The sequence below is a fragment of the Petaurus breviceps genome, unplaced genomic scaffold (assembly GCF_028583685.1).
Source record: "Petaurus breviceps papuanus isolate PSGF00001 unplaced genomic scaffold, PetGlider_PUasm1.0 90895, whole genome shotgun sequence".
NCBI lineage: Eukaryota > Metazoa > Chordata > Mammalia > Diprotodontia > Petauridae > Petaurus > Petaurus breviceps.
In genome coordinates, this window is record NW_027187372.1 from 4,640,874 (window position 1) to 4,667,953 (window position 27,080).

The 27,080-nt window shown below is 38.8% G+C and overlaps 1 protein-coding gene across 1 annotated transcript in view; it reads left to right on the forward strand.

The window, feature by feature from the left end:
- CUNH1orf21 (chromosome unknown C1orf21 homolog) overlaps positions 1–27,080 on the forward strand; it is a 169,930-nt gene that overhangs the window by 33,080 nt on the left and 109,770 nt on the right. The window contains exon 2 of the mRNA XM_069074414.1: positions 20,432–20,526. Within this exon, the coding sequence (XP_068930515.1) occupies positions 20,432–20,526 (95 nt within the window). The remainder of the gene's footprint in view (positions 1–20,431; positions 20,527–27,080) is intronic.

Genomic DNA, 27,080 nt, shown 5'->3' on the forward strand with positions numbered 1-27,080 from the left:
GAGAGAGAGAGAGAGAGAGAGAGAGAGAGAGAGAGAGAGAGAGAGATGGAGAGACAGAGAGTCTTCCTAGTAGGTGTTGTGAGGTAGCCCTTTAGGCATGGGCAGAAGCTTTTAAGTGGTGAGACAATGAGGTTCTTGAAAGTAGGTAAGCAACTTGGACTTACTGCTCTGCATCATGGGGCATTGTAAAGAGTGCTGAACTAAAAATTGGGAAACTGGTTCTGATTCCAATTATACCATGAGCTCTGTCCCATCAAGCAAATACATTCCTTTATCTCAGCCTGATTTTTTTTCACCTATGATGTGAAGGAATTAGAATTAGTTGACTTCTAAGGCCCATCTAACACTGATATTTTCTGATTCTACATAGAATACCATACAAATGGTTCTGCCATGGATTGTCCTGGTGTGTCGGGAGATTCTAGTTCTGACCCTGCTCAGGTTTCAGAATTAACTCTGTAACAACTATAGTAATAGTCCACTGTGAGTTATCTAATAACCTTGCTATTGTGAATGATAAAATGCCTCAGTATTTATATGAATTGACCAGAAAAAAAATGTGACTGGCTTTATAACCTACCACACATTGCTGATGCTACAATTTACTAGGTCGAGGTTGCGGCTCTTTGTAGCTATTACCATGGTGTTTTCATTCCATTGTTCTGTTGGGGGAAGTGCTTATGCTCCTTAAGGTGGCTGTGTAAGATGACATGCCCAGTTTGAACTCAAGTTCGAGTTTTCAGGAATATTTCCTTTCCTTTACATAGATAAAACGACATGTTAAATTCAAACCCAAGCATTTGACCTTTTCCTTTGCTGCCTTCTGAGGATCAAAATTGTTTTTTTTTTGTTGATGTTTTGATGAAAGAAAACCTAAGAATGTCCATGAAACAAAACTTGTAGGCTTTTAGACCAGCAACACTGTATGCATTTGAGAAAAACCAGAAGCAGCTTTGGAACCCAGAAAATAAATCTGAGCCATTGTCACACCCAAAGGGGTATCTCTATCTAACAGTGTAATTTTTTTATGTATAGTGTGCATCCCTTGGGAGAAAGCTAAAGCCTGAACCGTGTACACCTAAGAGTTTTGCTCTGACTCGGGAAGGAAACATAAATTCATTGTTACCTTCCATCTGCTTTTGATAGTGGAGGTACATTTTATGACCTCTTTCTTCTCCTTGTTTTTTTTTAATTATTCAGAATTTGGCTTCCTTGACTAATCTTTTTATTTACATTGTCATTGTGCATCTTGTTCTGTTGATCTGCTTATAGATTTAAAAATGGAAGGGAAACTAGTCAAATCCCCTCGATTTTTCAATTGAAGAAACGAGCCCAGAGAGGTTAAATTACTTGTTCCAAGGTAATGCCAGTAGCAAGTGGCAGCAGTCAGAATTCAAATCCAGATCTGCTGACTTCTAAGCAGCACTATTTCCACAGCATAATTGTAATGTAATGCCAAGGAAAGGCAACTTCCCAAGGTTCAGAATACCAGCATAGGTGCTCTCCATTTTATTCAGTGACAAACCAAGAACAGAGAAGGTCAAAACATGACATCATTCAAAATACAGCATTTACTAAGGGTGATTAAATAATCTCCAAGTACTACCCCACCCCAGGACCTTACATTCATTCAATCAATTACAAAGTCCCTGTTCTAAATACTACTCCACCCCTAGGCTGTACCTTCATTTAGTCCATCACAAAGCCCCTCTTCTCAAATGGAGATTAGTTTCCAAACATAAGTAAAGTACATTCATTTGTTCAATCATAGAACACAAAAAGGTCAAAAGTTCCCCACCCCTGGATCACAATTGAATCTACCCCAGAGTTACATCAAGTTTAAGCACAGCACTTAATACCCAAATGGAGGTCTTTTCTTCATCTTGACACAGAGGCAAGTTCTCAGCAATCTTAGTTCCTGGGGAGACAAGGCTTAGCAAAGCCACAAGATACATTGCCAGTCCCTTCATTAATTCATCCTCTGTCTGTAGAACAGTCCTAGAACCCCTGAAAACATTAGCAAAACCCTCTCCCAGGATTTCTGTAAACATACAACAAGAAAATCCTTCTTCAGGGCTTCTGAACCAACAGAAAGGTTCCCAGACCCCTGCAACAACAGCACTGTCCTTCACCAGTGGACAGTATTCGCTCTCTGTCTGCAGGACAGTCTCAGGAGCTCTTAGACAACAGCCAAGTTCCAGGACTTCTTCAATAACAGGACTGTCTTTCACCAGTGGACAAATCTGGCAAAACAACATCAAAACGGACAGACAAAGTACCAGCAAAATATCCATGTCTCCTCAGTCCTTGGCAGCTCCGGGGGCAGGTCTCAAAAGTCCAGGGCAATTCAAAGTGGCCCCCAGCAATTCTCTCAGTCTCTCTCTGCCTCCACGAAGTGCTGCTTCCAAAAAGTTCTTCTGCCTCTCCCTTGTCTCTCCAAATCTACATCACCAGCTCCTCCCAGTTCAGGACTTTCTTTTCACATTAACAAGTCCATCCCACAGGTGGGATTAACAAGCTCTGGGTTTTAACACAATCAATTTGAAAACAAAGCCAATACAGGGGAATCTTTATATTCCATTACTATCACAATGATGCTACTTCATTCTTTCAACATCAGTTGATCCAAATCTTCCCGTGTTTTTCTGAATGCCTAATATTTGTCATTTCTTACTGCAAAATAATATTCTGTTATATTACTATGTTATAGGGTTGGTTTTGGTTCCCCTTCTCCCCACAAAAGGAGCTATGCAATGTGGAGGAAGAACGAAGAAAGGGGGAACATTTTAAGGAAGCACAAATAATATCTGGAAATCCCAAGATCTGAATTTATCTCTTGAAATTACTTTATAATAACTATGGCTAAGAAAGTAAATAGATCCCTTGTGGGATTGAGGAGGCAATAAGTATTGTCAGGAAACTGGAAGATTCAGATAATTGCTAATGGGTATGAAGTCCTTTCCCTCAGTTACTAGTTTGTGAAGGTTGTTCATATTAAAAAGGATCTCTTGTGGACAGCTAGTTAGTTATCTGTATAGTGAGCTGGTGGCTTCCTGATGGAAGTATCATTATTAGGAGACCTGCTTTGGGCAGGAAGCCATTCCCAAATCAGCTGCTCAAAGTTTATAAAAACCCTTTTCGGACTTATCTTAAGAAGAGTGTGAGTTATGCTGTGAGTATCTTTCATGCCTTCTGGAACAGAGTTTTAGTTCATTAGAGAGGCCAGGGTTAGATGAACTAAATTGAAAAGAGGCCTTTGTTGTTCTTGCCCCACCCCCACTTAGTGCTCTGCCAGCTCAGGTCTGGAGAGGTGATCAATGGGGTGGGGACCCTCCCTATTCTCACCCTGGGTGTCAACAGGACTCTTAACACTTGTAACTTTGCATTTAACCACTCGAGCACCATCCTGCTGCCATTGCTGTCCAAAGCAATCAAGTTCAAAATGGGGCTGACCCAAATGACCACTTGGATAGCATATAGTGGGGTCATGCCAAAGTTCTCTGGGGGGAATAAAACAGAGGACCTCTTTGTGGAAGGTGGGTCCCTCAAGCAATCTTTCTAACTAAAGCTTCTTTTTCTTAATCCAATAGGAGGAGGAGGAGGCATAATGGAAAGGTTTGCACTGAACTGAGCTGTACTTTTTAACTATGCAAGGGCAGCTCCCGGGTTCAGCCACAAGGTGGATAAAAAGCCAAGTAAGAACATTATACCATTTGACCTAGAAGTTGGCTAAATTATGGACTCTAAGAACCATGACCTTGCAGTGGACTCCATCCTAGTACAAGCAGTCCCAGACTTATAAATAACCCTTTCAACTGTAAGATTGAGAGTTAGAAATGACCTCAAAGGTCAACTAGTCCAACTCCCTCATTTTACAGATGAAGAAACTGAGATCTAGAGAGATTAAATAACTTATCCATCATACCATCACCGTCCTTTACCCTTCCACTGGCCTTGTTTGGGGAAAGGAAAGCTTGCAACTTTTAGAGAACCTGTGGGTAAAGGGAAGATTTAAATGAGAACTTCACCAACAGATCTGTCCAAAGATATAACAGGTTTCCTCCTGATTTAATGTCTTCAAACAATGGCGGGATCACATCAGATAAGCTGTAGAAGGTGGTCTTGCTTAAGAATGGGTTGGACCAAAGGTTTTGGTTGGCATTAAAGGTTTTTTCCCAGTTCTGAAATTCTCTAAAGTCTACCCCAGAGTAAACTTGTCAATCATGCCTAGTCTCAGTCCCTCAGGCAAGAAATATTTCCTCATTGGCCCCCATCCCAAACTTGACTGACCAAATGTTTCCTTCAGTTTATTATATCACCTAAAATGTCACCATGTACCAATTCACTTTGGTCCCTAAGCAACATATACATATATGTGTGTGTATTTTAGTGTGTATATGTGTGCAAATAAATGTATGTATGTGTATATGTGTGTATATACATATATATATGAAATATGCAAAAACGCATTCCTTGGTCTGAGGGGAATAAAGTATTGTCATTCCTATAATATTGATTTAGTTAATCAGAATGTTTTCTACTTTATGCTCAGCTGAGATGAATTATTAGAATTTTGATTTTGAAGGCCAAGGAAAGATAATTTGAGAGCATGGAACTTTTACTTTTGGGTTGATTCTAGGGAGTTGCCACAATGGAGGATTATTCAGGAGCATAAATTTGGGATTTTGGGAGAGGGATACAAGTAGGAGATGGAAAGATGTCAAAACCAAACCATATACTTCCAGAAAATTGCCACCAATGACTGGGCTAGTAGCACCAAGGAGAGAGGGGTAAAACATTTTAAATGAAATAATTTTAATTGGAAAGGACCTTAGAGATCACTGAGTATAGCCCCTTCATTTTGCAGATGAAGAAACTGAGGCCTAGAGGGGTGAAGTTACGTATGCAAGGTCATGAAACTGGTTAGTGGAAAATCCAAGGCTAGAACCTGTTAACAGGATTTTACTGAGTCTGTTTCTGGCCTGCTGTTTCATCATCCTCAGATGAGATGCTGACTCAGTAAAATCCATGACTAGAACCCAGGTTTCTTAACTTTCAGTTATATGCTTTCTACACCATGGTCTCTATTCTATGTCTCTTCCCTTCCTAAATTGTATGGCTACCAATTCTTAGGACCCAGAACTTAATTCAACAGTTCAGTCTAATAAGCATTTATAAGATCATCTGCTGTGTGCAACACACTGAGGTAAGCCCTAGGGGACAGAGGGTAGACAGAGAGAGAGAGAAACAGACATACAGACAGAGACAAAGAGACAGAGAAAGAGAGAAAAGGGAAAGGAGGGATGGGGACGGTTAAGGGAAGGAAAGGGAAGGGAAAGGAACAAATAAGAAAGGAAAAAAGAAAGAAAGGAAAAGAGAAAGAAAAAGATCCTGCCAATAAGGTGCTTGCATTTTATTGAGGCAATAGAATCACTGGTTCTATAGTACTTGAATTAAAATGAGCCTCTCTTGGCAATCTAAATTCCACTTTACACAATGATTTCTACTAGAAAATACCTTCTGAACTCCAAATGGCATACTTAAATTTGGAACACAGCATACTGTTATACTGCAAGGACTGCTTATGTTTTTTTTTCCTATAAGGTAGAATCATACGTGTATAATTTTGCCCAGTAGAAAATACTGACAATTTTAGTACAAAACAAATCTAAGACATATTAGCTTTTAACTTCATCTTTTCTAAGCTCCCAAATTTCCAGATTGATGAAAATTATGAATGGTATAGCAGCAAATTGACCCGAGTAGGAGCCTCTTGGTCTGTATCAGCTGTGTTTAGGGGAGGAAGCAAGTTGATAGAATTGGGAATGGAAATACTGCTCCTTGAAATACCCCCTATCCTCTTTTCCCGCTCAGCAGTGGTAGTTAAGCTGAACGTCCAGTACTCTTGGGTTTATTCTCTGGTGTTGTTGATTTAGTAAAAATGAATTCATTATGTGAAAGTAGAAAAATTGCCCTCAAGACTCAAAACAAAACTTTTTTGTTTGTTTGTTTTGTTCAGGACAGCTGGACTGGCTGGCTCTTAACTCACAACAAAGAGATTTTGGCCTAATTATGAGCTAAACTACCTTCGTTTTACTGCTCCTTTGGGAATACTCTGGATTATTTAGAGTTGTGTAACTATTTTTGTATCTAGGCTCCTCCATTTACTAGCCATGTGATCATAAGACAATTGTCCTTGAGCCTCAGTTTCCTCATCTGTAAAATATTAATAATTTCCATGCTACAATCACAGGATTATTATGAGTGTGCTTTAAAAAAAAATGTTTTTACTTTTTTTATTGATTGCTTTTCTTTTTATATCTCATCTATTTTTTAATACGTCACTATCCAGCAAGCCTTTCTTTGCTTTGTAATAGATTTTTTTTTAATGGGAGGAAAAACCCAGCAAAGTGTTGACCTTGAGTGATAGCATATGCAACATTCCAGGCCCATAATCACCCACCCCATCAGTAAAATGAAGGAAGTACATTTTCTTGACTCTTCTACAGGAATAAGCTTAATTGTTATAATTATACAAAATTTGGTTTATGTTTTGTTGTTCTTTCCATTTACATTGATGTAATCTTGGGTATACTGTTTTCCTGATTCTGTTTGTTCTGCATCATTTCTACTCAGGCTTTTCTGAATTCTTTATATTTGTCATTTGTCATGGCCCAGTGATATTCTGCTTATATTTATGTGTTACAACTCATTTATCCATTTCCCAGTTTACTTTGCTTTCCTTTCTCTTCTACCACAAAATGCTGCTATCAGTATTTTGGTGTGTATATATATGGATGGGACTTTTATTTGTCTTTGACCTCCTTGGGATATACTTCTGGGTTAAATGACATGGATATTTCAGTCATTTAAAAACAACGACATTCCAAACTGCTTTCCAGAATGGCTGGACCATTTCATAGCTCCACCAATAATGTACATTAGTATGTTTCTTCCAATAGCCTTTCTAATATTGACTGCTTCTATCTTTGGTAATCTTGTGATTTTGCTGGGTTTTAGGTAAATCTCAGCGATGTTTTAATTTAGATTTCTCTTATTAGTGATTTGGAACAGTCAGATAGTTGTTAGTAGTATCTAATTCTTTTTTATCTTTTAGCCACTTATTTACTGGGGAATGACTCTTCGTTTTCAATATTTATGTAAATTCTATATATTGCATATCAAAGCCTCATCAGAAATACTTGATATGTGGATTTTTTCACACAATACTAATTTATTTTCTTCTTATTCTAGCTGCACTGATTTTGTTTGTGCAAACAACTTTTCAGTTTTTGTTAGAATAGTACTTTGAAAGTGATACATAAAAGTAAGCTATATAGTTTCAACATATTCATTTGTTATCCTTACTTTAAATTTATTTATTACCCTAACTAAACTTAAAGATATATTTGCATAAAAGTTCCATGTCTCTCTAAAAAGCATTCTAATATGATTCCATCTGAATATTGAGCTAATAGACCTATAGTACAATAGGCCTTTTGAACAATGACTGTGCAGGAGAGGCTAAGAATGTTTTATACCTGCATCTCTAAATGCTTGAAGTTCCCTGAAGGATTCAGGTAAAAGTTTGGATTAGGATCTGCTTTATTATCCTGATCTATCAAGAATCTGCTGGTAGGGCAGCTAGGTGGCGCAGTGAGTAGAGCGCCGGCCCTGGAGTCGGGAGGACCCAGGTTCAATTCTGGCCTCAGACACTTAACACCCACACACACAAAAAAAAAACTAGCCATGTAACCTTAGGCAAGTTACTTAACCCCACTTGCTCCCCCCCCCCCAAAAAAAAGGAATCTGCTAGTGAATCACCAGGCACCTCTTCCCAAAGATTTTGTCATTTCTAGTTCAGCAGCTAATTCATAGAATTTTAAGATCACACAGAAGATCACAGAGGAAGCAAATTGCAAAGTCGGAGTCCAAATGTAGGGCCTCTAATTATAAATCCATCATTCTTTCTTCCTTCTTGATCAGAATTGGACCCAGAATAGCCACCTGGGACCTAATGAATAAGTACTTGTTGATTGATTCATAAATCAAAGGCTGCATTCATTTTCATAGTGATATGTCACCTGTCTAAAGCTCACAAGTCAGCTACTTACCAGCCTTCATACCCATCATCTGGGGAAGCAGCCCTTGTAGAGAAAAGACCTGTCATCGCCACTCACCAGGCAGGTGAGCCAATCTAGTTGAAGCATCAAGGCACCTGAGGGGAGAGTCAGGGTTATGTACCAAGCAAGTCAAACCACCATCACAACCTTGACCTCCATCTCCCAAAGACCCAGAAGCCATGACACTTGAGAATCACAATGCTTCCAGCCCAGTAACTCAGTCTGGGTCTGTTGCAGCCTGTCTATTGCTCCTGAAGGTGCTACCACCACAATTACTGAAGACTCAGAAAAGAAATTTCTTGTCATCAAAGTCATTGGCATCAGACACTGATATAATTTTATCACTGCAAATGCCATTAATGAAGAGTCAAGGCATTCATATCTGCTTTTCCACCATACCCTAAGAACCATGAAACTTTCCCATCTGAGTTTACACTGAAACCTTCCATATTTGAGTTCCTTGAAAGCAAGAACTAATTTACTGGGGCGGCCAGGTAGCACAGCGAGTAAGAGCACCGGCTCCAGTGTAGAGAACACCTGGAGATCGAATCCGGGGCTCAGACACTTAGCACCCACCCAGAAACACCTGGCGTGTAACCTTGAGCAAGTTACTTAACCCCAATTGCTTAGGGGCAGCCAGGTGGCTCAGTGAGTAAGAGCATCGACTCCAGTGTTGGGATGACCTGGATCAAATCCGGGCTCAGGTACTCAGCACCACACCCAGAAATAACAACTGGCCGTGTAACCTTGAGCAAGTTACTTAACCCCAATTGCTTAAAAAAAAAAAACTAATTTACTTCTATTCATTAATTAATTCATTAAAAAGAGGGGGAAGCCTCAATTTTTTCAGATGTAAAATGAGGGAGTTGGACTAGAACAGCCTTTCAGATTTAGCTTTCTGATGCCAAGATCCTCACCCAGCACTTTCCTTCTACTCCCTACCTATCTCTACCTCTGATACTGGGGTGAATTGGGTGTTCAAGGACTAGAATTTCTGGTGTGAGGGCTTGCTAAGCTTTTTTCAGGATTGCTCATTCTACCTTTGGTGTCCACCTGGCACTCAGTTCTCACATGTGGCTCCAAGAAGCTATAGTATGCACAGCAGCCACACCCTGGTAAAACTGTCTCAGGAGGTGGGATAATCCAGGTTGAGGTTAACCAAGAGGTGCTAAACCCATAGGTGAGTTAGGAGGGTGTCTACCTCAAGCATGTGAAGACTTCCCCTGGCAGAATGGGTGGATGGGAATAATTTGTTCCAAACACCATGAATTGGGATGAAGCAGCCTCTGTGGAATGCTTAGCTTGGTCAAACATCAAAAACGCCACGGTCATCTCCTGCACCCTGGGCCATCTTCAGTTGTCCTGATTTTTGTCCTGCCACTGGACTTTGATAACAGCTCTGCCTCACTTAAATTGAAAACAAAGCACAAACAACAACAACCTCAATACTAAAGTTGACTCAGTCACCGGAGCTGGAAGGAACCTTAGACCTCATCAACACTCTCATTTTATAAATGACAAAGCCAAGACATAGAGAAATAAGTTACTGAACCCAGAGTCACATGGGTAAAAAAGTAGCAAAACAAGGAAGGCGTGTCCCTAGAAGGGGACAATTCAGACTTTGCCCAAGAGTACAGAAGGGTAGAGCTCCCATAGTGCTACTCCTTCATCAGACAGAAACAACTAAGTTAGCGAGAAGAAATATTTAAATTGGGAAGCTACTGAATTCAGTAATTGGCCCTTCCCCATGGCCACTCCCTCAATGACTTCTTCCCCAGCCTGGCCATGCCATGGTTCTTTTCCTAGCAGCAGATTCTTGGTGACCCAATTTGAAGACATTTTTGTTTGTTTGTTTTGGCTCTTCATCCATGTAGCAGAATCCTTAGTTACAGTTCGATATCTGGAATTAGAATTCAGCTCCTCTAACTCCTCTTTCTCCTATACCATGGGACCAGTCAAAATACTGTTCCCTGGCAATTCCTAAATTGCCCACTTTGGAGCGTATCATCTATCGCTCACAGCCACGACTGTGGGTGGAATATCAGAAAGGAAAATTGGTCTGTTTTAATGAAAGTGATACTTTTGACCACTTCTAAGTTAGAGTGGCAGAGACATTAACCTCCCCTCCCCCCCCATCTAATTTTAAGGGAATTTCCCCCTAATGCAAGCATCGCCCTTTTTCCTGGGGAAACATTGCTGTCTGGTTTGGGTTGGGCCTTGGCCAATTCACTGTTCTTTGTGCTAACTCAGCTACAAATTGGAAATTTTGGATAATGGTAGTAATTAAGTAAGAAAACAGAGGAAGCCAGGAATGGCTGGCTGTTCACCCCTGGTTTCAATCAATGCTGAGTGAAGATGGCAGTTTTGATAATCACTTAGCAACTCCTTGTGTAAATTAGTTTCCATATGGAGCCACCCATTTTTCACTTTTAAGTGCAACCCTGGTCTCAGGGATACCTGTGCCACAGATGCACCATTTACCTTCCCCTCCCTACCTTACCCCCCACCACCTGGGACCAGGGATTTAAGGATGAAGATGGGGCTTCTGCATATCTAGGCTTGAAGTCACCACCCAGTGAAAATCCCAGATAGTATTCAGACTTACACACAAATAACTTGGAAAATTATGATCATAAAGTATTAAAAGAAAGAAACTTTTTATAAGAACAGCTGGAGAGCACTCTAAAGGCACAACAACTTCTTTCTACTCCTACTATTGCTTGCTGCTGTATCCTCAACTGACATATGCCACTAGAGCAAAATTGGCCTTACTGGGCAACTGGCTTGGACTGGGGATCGTCATCACTGACTTCATATTCAGTGAGACCTATCTGTCTGTTCAACTTCCTTCAAAAGAAGGTGGAGTGTTCTTGCCTAAAGATCAGTATCCGAATTGTCCAATGGATGTTAAGCTAACTCAGCTGTTTTTATTTTACTCCCATGAAGCACTGAGACAAAAATTAAGCAAATGACCTACCAAGTATGAGTTACTTTGGGTTTTTGGTTTTTGTTTTCCTAGGTTCTTAGAACACACGGATGAATGTAGTAGTAATACCTTTTTAAAAGTTAAAATAGGATATCCAGGAGTGGCTAGGTGTCACAGTGAATAGAGCACTGGCCCTGGAATCAGGAGGACCTGAGTTCAAATCCGACTTCAGACACTTAACACAAAAACTAGCAGTGTGACCTTGGGCAAGTCACCTAACCCCAATTGCCCTGCAAAAAGCAAAAAAATATATATGATATCCAAAAGAAGTGGTATAGAGAGAAAAAGAGAAAGAAGGAAAGAAAGAAAAATAGAAAAGTGAGAAGGAAGGAAGGAAGGAAAGAAGGAAGGAAGGAAGGAAGGAAGGAAGGAAGGAAGGAAGGAAGGAAGATTGAGAGAGAGGGAGGAAGGAAGAATGGAAGAGAGGGAGGAGGAGAGGAAGGGAGAGAGAGAAGGAAGGAAAAAGGAAGGAAAGGGGGAAGGAAGGAAAGAAGGAAGGAAAGCTTTATTGGAGGGAAAGAAGAACATTGAAAAATGATTTGACTCCAGTGTGCTCTCCCCTTCCCTGTTACATGTTCAGGCAGATATGAATTATATCGAAAGGCCTACTATGTACTAGGCACTATCCTAAGTGTTTTACCAATATTATCTCATTTGATCTTCATGACAACCCTGGGAAGTAGGCTCTATTATTATTGTCATTATACAATTAAAGAAAATGAGACAGGTTAAGTAGCTTGCCCTGGGTCACACAGCAGGTAAATATCTGAGACCACATTTGAACTCCAAGCCCAGAACTATCCATTGCACGACCTAGCAGCCCCCTCGGCTAGTTGTGATATATGCTATCAAGTTTGTATTGTTCTGTGAAAAAAACCAAGGCACCTATTTATATGAAACTAAGGACCATATCTAAAAGGTGCCAGACTATAACTCCTATATATAATGAGCATATGATCACAGATAGAGCAGGAAGGGACCTCAGAAGCCATTGTTTTCAATCCCCTGATTTTATATCTGGGGAAGCTGAGGTGGTTAAAGGATTTGTCCAGGGTCATACAGCAAGTGTCAAATAGAGATGAACTTTGAATTCCTCTGACTTTGGAGCCACTGTTCTTTCTCCCGTACTGCCTTGACTCATACATCACCATTGGTCACAAGAGAGACTGGAAAAGTCTCCAAATCTATCAATTATTATAAAAAAAATAATAACTGATATCTGCCTGAGCATGAAACAGGGAAAAGAGAGAAGCACATTGAAGTCAAATCTGTTTTCTACTTTCCCTGTCCTCCAAGTTGATCTTATTGTTAGACTCAATACATTGTTACACTGTGTACATAATGCAGAATACTGACTCAATACATTGTTAGACTCTGTACATAAGACCTCTCCAAGAGTTTTCTCTGCCTATTAGTAGACTTCTTTTAACCTGAGGATTTCTTTATCCTTTTATTAATGATAAGCATAACTTTACTTAAGAACTCCAAGCCCTCATTCAAGCCATGCTTGAATCAGTTCTTGTATAGAGAAGTTTGGAGTTTTTACTTTCCTCTGTGTTTCTTCACCTAATTGTTAGCAAAAATAACTATATTTTTTTTTCCTTTAAGAGCTAAGGAGGCTGATGTTAGTGCCTGAAGGCAAGGGAACAAGGACTGATAATGTGCCCAGATGCCTTCCAGCTCTCAGATCCCTGATTCTAAGTCTGAGTGCCAATATTTCAGACTAGAGGTTCATCGATTGTTTGGTTTGGGGTGGGGGTGGGGCTTTTTTTTTTAGTTTGTTTGGTTTACTTTTCTCTTGTCTGTAAGTGGAGCCTAGAGATGTTGGCTTGGGGCAGAAATATTTTGTGACTACACCAAAAGCATTAGGAAGCATAAATATGAGATGCAAAAAAAAAAAAAAAAAACCCAAAAACAGAGACTGGACTGGGGAAAAGCAGTTTCTGACATCAATGTGATAAGGGCTTTCGAACATATCAATCCTTTGCCCTCCAATGCTTCCTCCTATCTACAACATTAAATATGTTAGAGCTGCCGGACAGAGGGACTCCAGATCAGCAGCAGCTGTAGCCGTTTCCAGATTTATAAACACATACATGCGAAGGACCAAGTGAGAGTTGGACAAAGTGCAGTCTGGACTTTGGGACCCAGTAACTGGGAGTGCATGGCTTTTGCCCCCAGGGTGAGAAGCCACTGAGACCCCAGCACAGCCAGCCAGCTCCACGTGGAAGCTTCAGCTCCTGGCCTGCAGAGTGTAGGGGGACCAAGCACCAGTCTGAGGGGTAATTGCTCTTGCTTTAACCTTCTTGGGTCTGGATTGCAGTGTAGGGTGGAGGTCCTGGGGTGTGTGTCCAGCTTGCCAGAGTGTGTGAAGACCTCAGGGAGGGCACCCATCTAAAACCTCCGGCAGCTGAGAAAACCCTAGCAATTGGGATGAAAGCTCCCCTGTCTGGTGGAAGAGTACTACTGTGGCAAAAAGCACAGGGATCAAGTGACTGAGGGGCGACATGACCAGGCAAAGGAAACAAAGCAGACAGAAGATTCCAACATTAGACTCATATTTTGGGGACAAAAAGGAGCAAAGCATGGAATAGGAGGAAGACAGTGAAGTCATAACTCCTACACCAAAAGCTTCAAAGGAAAATATGAACTGGTTATAGGCCATAGAGGACCTTAAGAAGAAGATAAGAGAAATGGAGGAAAAATTGGGAAGAGAAATGAGAACAATGCAAGAAAAATACAAAATGAGAATCAACAGCCTGACTGAGGAAAATAATACCTTAAAAAATAGACTAGGGGTGGCCAGGTAGCACAGCGAGTAAGAGCACTGGCCCCAGGTGTCAGGATGACCTGGAGATCGAATCCAGGCTCAAATACTTACCACCAAACCCAGAAATAACTGGCCATGTAACCTTGAGCAAGTTACTTAACCCTAATTGCTTAAAAAAAACAGACTGACTCAAATGGCAAAAGAGACTCAAAAAGGCAATGAGAAGAAGAATGCCTTAAAAAGCTGAATTTGCCAGATGGAAAAAGAATCTCAAAAGCTCAATGAGGAGAATCATTGCTTCAGAATTAGATTGGAGTAAATGGAAGCTAATGACTTTATGAGAAATCTATATGCTGTTAAACAGATCCAAACAAATGAAAGAATAGAAGGCAATGTGCAATATCTCATGGGAAAAACCACTGACCTGGAAAAGAGATCCAGGAGAGATAATTTAAAAATTATTGGACTACGTGAAAGCCATGATCAAAGTAAGAACCTAGAAGTCATCCTCCAGGAAGTTCTCAAAGGAAACTGCCCTGATGTTTTAGAACCAGAGGGCAAAATAGAGGTTGAAAGAATCCACCAATCACCTCCTGAAAAAAAATTCCAAAAAGAAAACTCCATGGAATATTATAGCCAGGTTCCAGAATTCCCAGATTAAGGAGAGAATATTACAAGCAGCCAGGAAGAAACAATTTGAATATTGTGGAAACACAATCAGGATAACCCAGGATCTGGCAGCTTCTACACTGAGGGATCGAAGGGCTTGGAATATGATATTCCAGAGGTCAAAGGAGCTGGGATTAAAACCAAGAGTCACCTACCCAGCAAAACTGAGTATCATGTTTCAGGGGGAAATATGGTCATTCCATGGAATAGAGGACTTTCAAGCATTCTTGCTGAAAAAAACAGAGTTGAATAGAAAATTTGACATTCAGATACAAGAAGCAAGAGAAGCATGAGAAGGTAAATAGGGAAAAGAAATTATAAGAACTTATAAAAGCTGAAATATTAACATTCCTACATGGAAAAACAATAATTGTAACTTAGGAAACTTTTCTCAGTAGTTGAAGGGAATAGAAATATATATATACATATATATATGTCTATATATGAGGGTATATGGGCATATGAATACATATGTGCATGTGTATATATATATATATATATATGTTTACAGGTATACATATATAGAGGGCACAGGACCAATTTAACAGGAAGGGATGATACTTAAAAGGTGAAATTAAGAGGTGAGTGAGGAATATAATGAGAGGAGATGGGGAGAAACAGAATGGGGTAAACTATCTCATATAGAAGAGGCAAGGGAAAATGGTTACAATGGAGGGGAAGAATAGGAAGGCAAAAGGGAATGGGTCAACCTTATTCCCATTGAATTTGGCTTGAGGAGGGAATGAAATACACACTAAATAGGGTATCTCACCCTCCAGGAGAGTAGAGGGGAAGGGGATGAGAGGGGGGATGATGGAAGGGAGGGCAGGCTGGGGGACAGGGAAGTTGGAAGCACCCACTTTTGAAAAAGGGACGGGATCAAAGTAGAGAATAGAACAAGTGGGAGGTGGGATAGGAGGGAGGGAAATATGGTCAGTTTTTTACAATATATCTACTATGTTATTATTTTGCATTAGCCACACATGTACAACCTATACTGAAAGGGGTATGGGAGAAAATATGGGAGAGAGCAGATTGGAGGAGGGGATATCCTGTGGGACTGCTATTTTGGGGTGGTGGGTAGGGGAAAAATGGGGAGAAAATTTGTAACTCAAAATCTGGTCAGAAATGAATGATGTAAATCAGAAGTTAATAAAGCATTTGAAAAATAAAAAAATAAAATAAAAATAAAAATGTTAGAAAAGGGCCAACTTTACCCAAAATCCATTTTGACCGGAACAACCTGCTACTGTTAATGTGGAGAGTAGGGGGAGCATGTTTAGTCTAGGGAGTCATCTTACCTACTATTCTCACTTGAGTAAGCTACCAGATAGGATCAACAGGAAGAAAAGAAAAATTGTGAACAGGTGTGTGTGGGTGCGTGTGTGCACATGTGCATGTGTGCATGTACACAAGAGAGGAATAGATTTCCTTTTCTCTTTCTTCCTAATCAAGTTGGAACATTATATCAATGCCAAAATATATTTTGCATGTAACAGTGGTTGTTCCAATTGTTTTCAGTTACAGTAAAGGATATCCCATATTCCACTGTGGTTTAAACAAAAGAAAAACAAGATTTCTGCAGTCACTGTTTGACTGTTAAAAATGGAAATGCTCTCGTGCATCTTCACAGAAGCTCTTAATGAGTGCTTTTTCTCTTGGTTGAATTGACATGGAAATGGTGTGACAAATTTGTTGATGAGCTATCTGCTTCCAGATGAACATCTTCATTCATGATGTTGGCCTTCAAGAATTTTAACAGAACGTTTTGAAGTATTGCTTTGCACAAATTATTGTTTTATCTGGGGAACTCCATTTTACATTGTAATGTATTTTGGGTGGCATGTTGTGCAAGTAATAATGTCTGGTGGCAATAGTCTGTGCTCTTGGGTTTTGTTTTGTTTTGTTTTTAATTTTGTGTCCACTTGTATAGTGATCCTCCAAGGCTGCCTTCTGTGGTTGTTAATGACACTATAAGACCTGATTCTTCCTTTTAGATTGGCAGTGATTTTATATTGGGGGTAAGAATTTTAGTGTTTAGGACAGCACTATGTAATAGGCTGTAATGTAATGTAATTACTGGGCTTGAAGTCAGGAAGACCTGAGCTCAAATCCAACCCCAGACATTTATTAGCTATATGACTATGAACAAGCCACTTAATCACTGTCTGCCTTGGTTTCCTCATCTGTAAAATGAGAGTGATAAAAGCACCTGCCTCCCATGGTTGTTGGAAGGATCAGATGGACTAACATATGTAAAAATACTTTGTAAACCTTAAAGCATTTTTGTAAATGCTGGTATTAATATTACTTATTAAAGGGAGATTTTGTTTAAACTGATAGTCATCATTTGTTGAAGACTGGGAAAACTACTGAAAACTGGTTCATGCCTTCAGTTATGGTTCTTCAGGAATAAATTCAAACTGAAAAATAAATGGTTGAGGAGAATCTGATATGTGTGGCTGAGGAGGGAAATAACATTTGTCTAAGGGAAGGAATTCAGTTTATTTTTTTTATTTAATAAGATAAACTGATCCTTTCTGAAACCTTTGCTTGGAAGTCTTCAATCATATGCCCCTCACTTTTTCTCTTTGGCACCTTGAAATCCTCAATGGCAATGATAACCTTTCCTGAGTCTTTGGTGAGGGGTATATAATTTTATTTACTAACTGTATGTATTTTATTGTTTATGCTGTAATTTTATTATTCATGGCCTTCAGGATTGTTGATAATTAATTTGATAATTAGTGTCAGGTTTTTTTTTTTACCATTTTAGATCACACTTAGTTTCCCTTGTTATGTATATATGTGTATATGTACACACACATATATACATATACATATATATATATATACACACACACATACACATGCATCTGTCTGTATATATCCAGGTCATAATGGTAGATATTTCTCATTGTTTCATGACTCTGTATATGAATAAGGTATGAGGCTTAGCCTATCTTTGGCTATGTTTCCTGACAGTGTAATTACCTTCATTATCAAGCCCATAGGACCACATTTGCAATGAGATTTTTAAACCTCTGAATATGTTGCTTTTCCTACCTCTAAGTATTTTGTTCTTGTCTAAATCAATGTCACATTTTTCTTAATTTTGTTTTAGTTTTTCCTATCCTATATAGCAAATAAAAGTATAGGACATAAATCTAGTACTCTTAAAAATAAGTTTTTATTGATGTCTTTTTGTTTCTTTTTTACATCACTATAATTTCCCTCAGTTTCTCTCCCCCTTCCATTCCACCTTTCAGAGAGTCATCTCATATAGCAAATAGAATTTTTAAAGACTCCTTCCCTGCAAAAAGAGGGGAAAAAATGGCACAATTGATCAATACACTGAGTTTCTAAACATGTGCAGTATACAATCCCCGTGGTTCTCCCACCTCTCTGCAAAGGGATGTCTTGCCCTGTTTCTTACTTTGAGCCATACCTATTATTTATAATGTCGTGACATTCTCTTTTGACTCTTTGGTAGATGGTTCTTTTCACTTATATTATTGTAGTCACTGTGGGCTCTGTTGACTTCACTCTGCATCCATTCATGTACATCTTTCCATACTTCTCTTTATTTATAATATTCATAATTTCTTTCAGCACAGTCATATTCTATTATATTCATGAACCACAATTTGTTTAGCCATTCCCTGATTGATAATTCTTTGTTTCTAATTCTTTGCAATTGCAAAAAGTGCTATTACAAATATTTTGATGTATATGTGAAGTGAGGACTTCTCTCTTATTATTAGCCTCTGGGGCAAAAGTCTATTAATGGAATATCTGGATCAAAAGATACAGACATTTTAATCACTTAATTATGCAAACATACTATATTGCATAGCATATGTATATTACATTTATGTTATATGTAAAAAATGACTTTTTGTAGTAGCCTTACTGCTTAATTTTATTGTACCTTTCTGGAAGTGTGTTCACTAATTACATCTCATACCAGTCTCCTTAATTTCTTTCTCTTCTCCACTGAAGAAAGAAAAGGAATACAACAGAGACAATGTGTACCTTAGGGGGGGGGGTGTTATTCTTTTGGTTGAGTAAAGGATGATGGAAAGGAAAATAAGACATTTGCTTAGTCCTCTTGGATACAAATGAATTCTTTATGCAGATCTGTGCAAAAGTGCTATATTCATTTGGATAATTTTGCAAATGATTTAGGCTGTCATTTTTCATAAAAATACATCTGGTGGTTTAAAAAGAATACTTATTTGGATGAGGTAGAAGGGAAAGAAGAGACTCCTACTTAAGGACAGGGAGGCAGCATTAGAAGTAGGTCACATAACTATGGTCCCAGAGAAGACATGAGGAAATCCACCTCTTTCCTTTCAGTAGAGAAGAGGAGGGCTTCAACTGGCAATTGTTACATAGTGAGCATTGTGATGGTCACTGTGTTGATTGGTTGGTTTTGCTTAACTCTTTTTCTTCATTACAAGAGAAGGCAAAATAGACGGGTGGCATGGATGGGAGGGAGGGCAGTATATATAGACATGATTGATATAAAAGAGAAGCATCAAGAAAACATTTTAAAGGAATGTCACAAACAAACCTTAATCGCAGATGACTCAAAAATGTAATGATTGGTGACTTTTTCATTCAATTATGAAGGAAGATCTCCCTTTGATATAGTCCATAATTGGAAGATATCTGTCCTTCTGTGGCAGCGTAGTTACTATCACCATCACTCTGTCCTCATTAACTTTTCCACTCACCAACTTCTAATAGGTTCCAGTTACTTAGATTAATGGTTGAGATTAGTTAGATTAGTTCATTAGATTAATGATTTAGTCAGTGACATAAAGGTCCCAACTCTCCAGAGGAATCTCAGTTTTTGTCCTCTGCTGGTCTCTCAGAAACTGGAGGACCAGACAGGAAAGGAATTGAAATGAACAGGGAGTGAAGCCATAGCTAGAACTGATGGAGTAGATTGCCTTGGAGCAGATGCTTGACGAGAGAGGAAATTGGGCTCCGTGGGCTTTTTGTGTGTGTGGCTGTATTTGTTCTCATGAGTAAGCAGTGTGATTTGGTGACCACAGCATTAATAATAGAATATTATGATAGCATTAAATTGGAAGAGGAGAGACCTAGGTTCCTTTGTAGGGACGGCCACTCTCATTGACCTTGAACAAATTGCCTTGGCTTCTGGGTGTTAGTTTTACATCTCTCAAGTAGGGATTATATGGTACTTATCACACATCTACATGTGTATACTCACACAGTTCACCTGGAGGTTAAGATAAACTGTGTACTTTAATATAATCTTTCAAGCACTTCGAGTTCAGTTGGACTAAGTGCTGTGTGACAAAGATGTCAAATTCAGATTCCAAGATGATCAAATCTGTTTGGATTAGACCCTCGGCAATCAATATCCACTTGGCATTATGTGCATTTTTAAAAAGAAGAGAAAACAACATGGTGTGCATGCACAATTGAAGATTGCTGCCCTGGGATCATGCTCATATTTTGACATCCTCCAAATATAAAGTGGTTTCTTTTCATTCCCCCAATTTCCCATTAGATGTTGTGCTCCTGTGACTTGTAGACTTAATAGCCTTTGTAAAAAGAGAAAAAAAAACTGCTGTTACTTCTGCCACCTCTTACTGTATCTGGTGAAGTGCCAGACAATGAAACTTTTATAAATGTTTTCAAGGTACTGAGCGTTTTCCAGTAAATAGGAGAGAAAGTCTCCCAGAAAAAGAGATATAGCACTCACAGGCTTGCACTCATTGATTTCAATACACTTCATGCAAGGAAAGGAAGGAAAAGGAGCTAACATCATTATACTTTTCAGGGTAGCATTTTTTCCTTCCCTTGTATAACTGTCTAAAACGTGTTTTCCTTTTTTTTCTTCCCCAGATGAGTATAGGATCAAACCTGTGGAAGAGGTCAAATACATGAAAAATGGGGCAGAAGATGAACAGAAAATAGCAGCCAGGAACCAAGAAAACTTGGTAAAAACAAGATTTTCCTATCACAGGGAATTGGGGTGATATCATTGTGATAAAAATCTGCATTGCATTCAAATAATAATTCACATATTGAAACAGGATTTCTTTATTTCTTGAAATTGCTGTAGCTATTTATAGTTTGCCTGGAAGCTTGCAAAATTATTCCAGTATCCTGTTTGCCTCTGAATAAGACCTTGCTTGATCTTGTTAAGAGAGAATGCTTCAGTGTTGAATTTTGTGTGTTTTTATATTCACCCCCTTTTAACTTTTTATTCAGGTCAGGATGAAGGATGATGACTTGTATATTCTCTGCATGTAGTCTTGTTGAAGGAAGTTACTTTTAGATCTCTTGCAAAACAAAACAAAGTGTCTTAGACCCGTTTCTCAGTCTGAAGATAGGTTTGTCAGTACTTGATATTCATATCACATACTATTAAATGAGTGTTGCGATAATGAGAGAAACAAATATAATTATCAATTTCATTCAGCAAGAATTTGTTAGATGTCTTCTATGTTCAGGTACTGGACTAGGTCCTGGAGATAGAAAAACAAAACAATCCCTGCCCTCTGTGAGCTCGGAGAAGAGATGTTGAGTTGTTTCAGTCATAAACAATTCTTCCTAGCCCCATTTGGGGCTTTCTTAGCAAAGACACTGGAGTGTGTTTACCATTTCCTCCTCCAGCTCATTTTACAGATGAGGAACTGAGGCAAACCAGGTTAAAGAGACTTGCCCAAGGCAACACCACTGTTTGAGGCCAGATTTGAATTCATGAGGATGATTCTTCCCGATTCCAAGCCTGGTGCTCTATCTACTGAACCAATGGGGAGAGAGGGGAATAAGTAAATACAAAATAGACTGCAGTGCTATTTTTGTAAACAGGAAAGGTTATACAGCTCTCAAATTGTACTTATATCAAGCACACAGTTAACAGATGATACTTAAGAATTCCACCAATAGGCTATTTTAATTGTACCTATTCAATTTTGCTTTGGTTTCTAAATTGTGTTTTTGTTGTACTTCATGCCTTAATGAGTAGTCATGAAAGTAATTTTCAGTATCAAAAAATCTGTCCATTTATTTTAAAGGAACTCTTCCCTATTATGTGTTTTATGTTTAATTTTAACCACAATTGAGGGATATGGAAGAATATTCAAGAACTCTTGAGGTCTGAAAGCTATTATTGTCAGTGCTACTCTGATGAACTTAATAAGCTCACTCTTTACAAGCTGTCCCTGAGCTGAGAACATTTTGTAACTTGAAATGCTACCATTTCAGATACTGAGTGGTCTGGGTGATTTTGAAGGCATTGGAAGTACTTGATCTGGCTGTATAAGGAGTAGTTCTTTAGCGTAACAGTTAAATCTTAGTGGCTAATACTCCTACTGATGAGAATTTTCAAAGACTAGTATTTTAACAGAGTGTATATGGTTTGGTAGTATTTTAGAGGTTCATGATTTGTTAGTACTTTCTCCTATAAGGCTACCTTCCATCTATTCCGTATATATGCTCTATGAACATATTGTCTTCCCCATTAGATTGTAAGCTCATAGAAGGCAGGGGCTGTTTTTGCTTTTTCTTTATGTCCCCAGCACAGTGGCAGCCACATAGCAAAGGATTAAGAAATACTTAGTAGGGGCAGCTAGGTGGCACAGTGAATAGAGCACCGGCTCTATGTGGAGTTGAACTCAGGAGGCCTTGAGTTCAAATGTGTCCTCAGAAACTTAACACAAAAACTAGCTGTGTGGCCTTGGGCAAGTCACTTAACCCCAACAGCCCTCCAAATAGCAAAAAAAAAAAAAAAAAGAAATACTTAGTGATTGAGTAATTGTACTTGATAATGCAGAAGGGTTGAGTAGCTGAAACTTCAGGAGTCCTTTCTTTGCTTTATCTAGCTGAATAAATAGCATTTTGCCCTTTTCCAAGTGTGCCTGCGTCCTCTTGAGTTACAAATTGAATTCTTCAGCATGGGGTTTTCGCTTCTCAGCTAGATACTTGTAAATCCACACATGCAATGGCTTTGTCTCGGGTTTTCCCTACTAGAAATTTCTAGTCTGCATCTTTGTGTCTGTGTTACCCCCTTTAAGAAGAATAGTTTTCTCTTGTGACACAACTTTTTCCCCCTCTTTAGGCACAAAATATATTGCCGATGTCATGTTTTTTGTTTTTTGCTTTTTTCAGTCAGCACCTGATCCACAGTCAGCATTTGTTTATGCTATAAGGGCAGGTGTGTGTCTTTGGCTTTTTTTAAGGCAATAGTAATTAGCAGAATTAAGTCATTCAGGAACCATCAGCACTTACATTGGCCTTATCCACTGGCTGTGTGACCTTAGCTAAGTCACTTACCCTATCTGAGCCTTCCTTTACTCAATAGCAATATTTTAGCACTTACCTCACAGGGTTCTTTTGGGGATCAAATGAGATGATGTACATACAGCTCTGTGGCAGACTCAAAGTTCTACATAAATGTGACTTCTTAATGTTTTTTTCAGAACCAAAAAAAAAAAAGAAAGAAACCAAGGCAGCCCAATGGCTTGTTAGTGGTTTCTTCCCTTTCAGTTGTAGGATATTTACTTATATGTGTACCCATTATATACCTCAGTGGAATATAAATTCCTCAAAATGGAAGGGGGCACGGCGCAGGGTGGGGTAAGGATGATCTCTTTTTTGTCTTTATATTCATTTTGCCTTGTTTAAAAATGTTACTATAACCAACTCTTGATTATTTTCAGGTAGGTTATCATCTTTGTAGCTTAATATCCAATCTTTGCCAAATCTTATCTTTTTTTTTTTAAGCAATTGGGGTTAAGTAACTTGCTCAAGGTTACACGGCCAGTTATTTCTGGGAGTAATGCTAAGTATCAGAGCCCGGATTTGATCCCAGGTCATCCCGACTCTGGGGCTGGTGATCTTACTCACTGTGCTACCTGGCCACCCCAAATTTTATCATTTTTACCTTCACAACATCTCTCGTATATGTCCCCTTCTCTCCACTTATATAATCACTACCCTATTTAAGGTCCTTATGACCTCTCACCTGGACTATTACAATAACCTTCTAGTTTGTCTCTTTGCCTCAGCTTTCTCACCATTCCAACTCATCTTCCATTCAATTACCAAAGTTACGTATTTCCCTAAAGCATAGATTTGAGTGTATCATACCCCATACTCTCTCTCTCTCTGTCTTCCTTTGTTTTTTTTATTATCTTTATGATCAAATACAAAGTCCTCTCTTTGTCATGTAAAAACCTTCACAACTTAGCCACTTCCTGCCTTTCCAGTCTTCTTATACTTTACTCCCCTTCACACGTGCTAGGATCCCACGTATGAATTATACATGTTATTCATTGAATGTTATGTTCCACTCATCCTACTCTTTAGCTTCACATTGGCTGTTCCCCATACTGGGAATGCTCTCTCTCTCCCTAGTTCTGCCTCTTAGCTTCCTTGACTTCCTTCAAGACCAGCTCAGATCCTATCAGAAGGCTTTTCACAGGCCCCAACAACCCCCACCCCACCCCCATTAGTGCTTTCCCTTTGAAATTACCTTACATCCATTGCTTACTTATCTTTATACATACATAATTGTTTGAATGTCATCTACCCCATTAGACTATGAGCTGCTGGGGCGTCCAGGTGGCTCAGCGAGTAAGAGCGCCGGCTCCAGTGTTGGGACGACCTGGAGATCGAATCCCGGGCTCAGACACTCAGCACCACACCCAGAAATAGCTGGCCGTGTAACCTTGAGCAAGTTACTTAACCCCGATTGCTTTAAAAAAAAAAAAAGAATATGAGCTGCTAGGGCCAAGGACTGGTGTTTTTTTTTCTTTTCATTGTATCATTAGTGCTTAGCACAGTGCTTAAGGCACAGTAAATGTTTAATGAATGTTAGTTGACTGACTGACCCACATCTCTTTCTGTTGAAATTCTTTACTTCAAAGTCCAACCTAGGTACCACTTTCTCCATGAAGCTTTTACTGAGGAAGTGGAAGGCTAAGAAAAAAGCCTTGGCCAGGAGGAAAGAAATATCTCCTCTGAGAAATACGGGGGGTGGGAGGAAGAATAAGTGAAGAGATGGGAATTTAGAGGTGGGAGATGAGGGAAGATGAAGTGAAAAGAGAGTAGGATTTGGAGTCAAAGAACCTGGGACCGCATGTAAACTTACAACCAACTTACATTTCCAACCAACCTATGTGACCTCCAGTAATTGCTTCACCTAAGTTCCCTCATCTATAAAGAGACAGGGTTGGATTAGAAAACCTCTAAACTTCTTTCCCACTCTAAAATTTTGATCTTGTAATCTTAAATTCATTCCTCAGTTTCCAATGTAAAGAAGTGAGGGAGTGAAGAAGAATGGTGAGTTCGGGAGCATGAGAAGAATGGAGAATATTTAAATATTTCTGTGAAATAATTATCCATCCCTATATCAAGGAACCCTGGCAGCATTCAGGGCCCAGTTGAGTTTAAACAGCATCAGAGTCTGACTTCCTCCAGAAATGTTCTATGATCTGAAAGTGGGGCTAGAAAAAGCAGATGGATCAGAAGTATTATAGGGATTGTCACATACAGAAAGTTGAGGGTAGAAGGGAATTTAGAATATGTTAGTAATGGTATTTTTTTATTTTCCATTTTTAACTTTTAAACTTTTCTTTTTTTAATTAAGTATTTCTTTTCCTCCTCTCCCCTCTTTGGGAAAAAAGAAGTAAAATAAAATCCTTGTAACAACTGATCAAACAAAACAAATTCCCACATTTTTGATGGCCAAAAATGTATAGCCAATACCATATAGACTCCAAGAGGAGTCTATCACCTCTTTGTCAGAAGGGGTGATATTCTTGCTTCCTCATTGGTCCTATAGAGATATAGTTGGTCACTGTATTGATCAGAGTCCTTAATCTTCCAAAGTTGTTTGTCTTTATAATGTTGTTATTATATTGTGTAATTGTTCTCTTGGTTCTGTTCACTCTGCATCAATCCATCCAAATCTTCCTAGGTTTCTCATTTCTGATGGCACAATATTTCATATACATCGTTTGTTCAACATTTTCCAGTTGATGGGCAATCTGTTTTTAGTTCTTTGTTACTACAAAAAAAGAACTGCTATAGATATTTTTATAAATATGGATCCTTTTCCTCTTTCTTTTATTTCTTTGGGATATAGACCTAGAAGTCACATTGCTGGGTAAAAGGATATGCACAAGTATAATGCCTTTTTGGGCATAGTTCCAAATGGCTTTCCAGAATGACAAGAACAATTCACAGCTCAACCAATAGTGCATTAATTAGCCTGTTTTCCCACAGCCCCTCCAGTATTTGTCATTTTCCTTTTTTGTCCTCTTTGCCAGTCTCATAGGGGTGGGGTGAAACCTCAGAGTTGCTTTAACATGCATTTCTCTAATTATTTGTGATTCAGAGCATTTTTCATATGGATGTTGATATCTTAGATTTCTTCCTCTGAAAACTGCTCATATCCTTTGACCATTCATCATCCAGGGAATGTTAGTGAAGGTTTTGATTATGTGATAGGCGATCAACCTCAGCCAGAAATGAAAAACTAATTTTAAATTACTTGTCTCAGAGAGACTCCCTATTTAATGTTTGAAATAATATTTGTAACTCCCCCCCTTCACTTATCTTGGACCACATCTTCATATGTGTCATATTTCTCTTACAGAGAGAAACTCAGTTTAATGTTAGGAGATTTTTAAATTCTTATTTGTAAAATTATAAAAAAATAACTGTTATCCAGCAGTTATTACCCAACTATTGAAGGCAGTATAATTCAAGTGCCCAATTCATTATAATTCAACAAACATTTATCAAGCACTTAGTATATTAAGCATCCTGTACTATTCTCCAAGATTTTTTTAAAAAATATAATTCGACAATACAGAACTAAGTCTCAAGGAGCTTACCATTTAATGTGAAAGAAAGTAATAGAAATGGAAATTAACCAAACTAGACGAAGACAAATGGGAAGGAAAGGTTCAAAGAAATTGGAGGAGATGTTTGAGGAAAATGTCAGTGAAGGCGGGGCCACCTGAGTTGTTCACTTAATGATGGGATCAATAAAGGCATAGAGATGGGAGAATGTATATAAATAAGGAGTTCATTTTGGCCGAAATGTAGATTGTAGGGTCCGTGAACTAAAATAATACTAGATAAGGAAGTCAACAGATAAAGGAATTTCTTCCTGTGTAACTTGTGTCAAAGGCTAGACTCAGAAAACTCAAGACTTTGAGACTGTAACATTAATTAATTAATAAGTATATGTGTCTAGCATCACACTATGAACTGTGGTGAGTATAAAAGAAATATAAGATACTGTATTTCCAAAAAGGATTTCATAATCTAATTAAGGAGACTAAATGTCTACAAGTGAAACAGAGAACAAAACAGTAAATAATAAAGTGCTGATTATGTCACTGATATGCTCAGAAGAGCTATCCAAGGACAAAAGAAATGCAGGAAATGATAGCAGGACTTCAGTCTTATCACTTAGATCAAGGCAGTACTATTAGAAACACAGTATCTCAGATTTAGAAAGGATGTTGGAGGC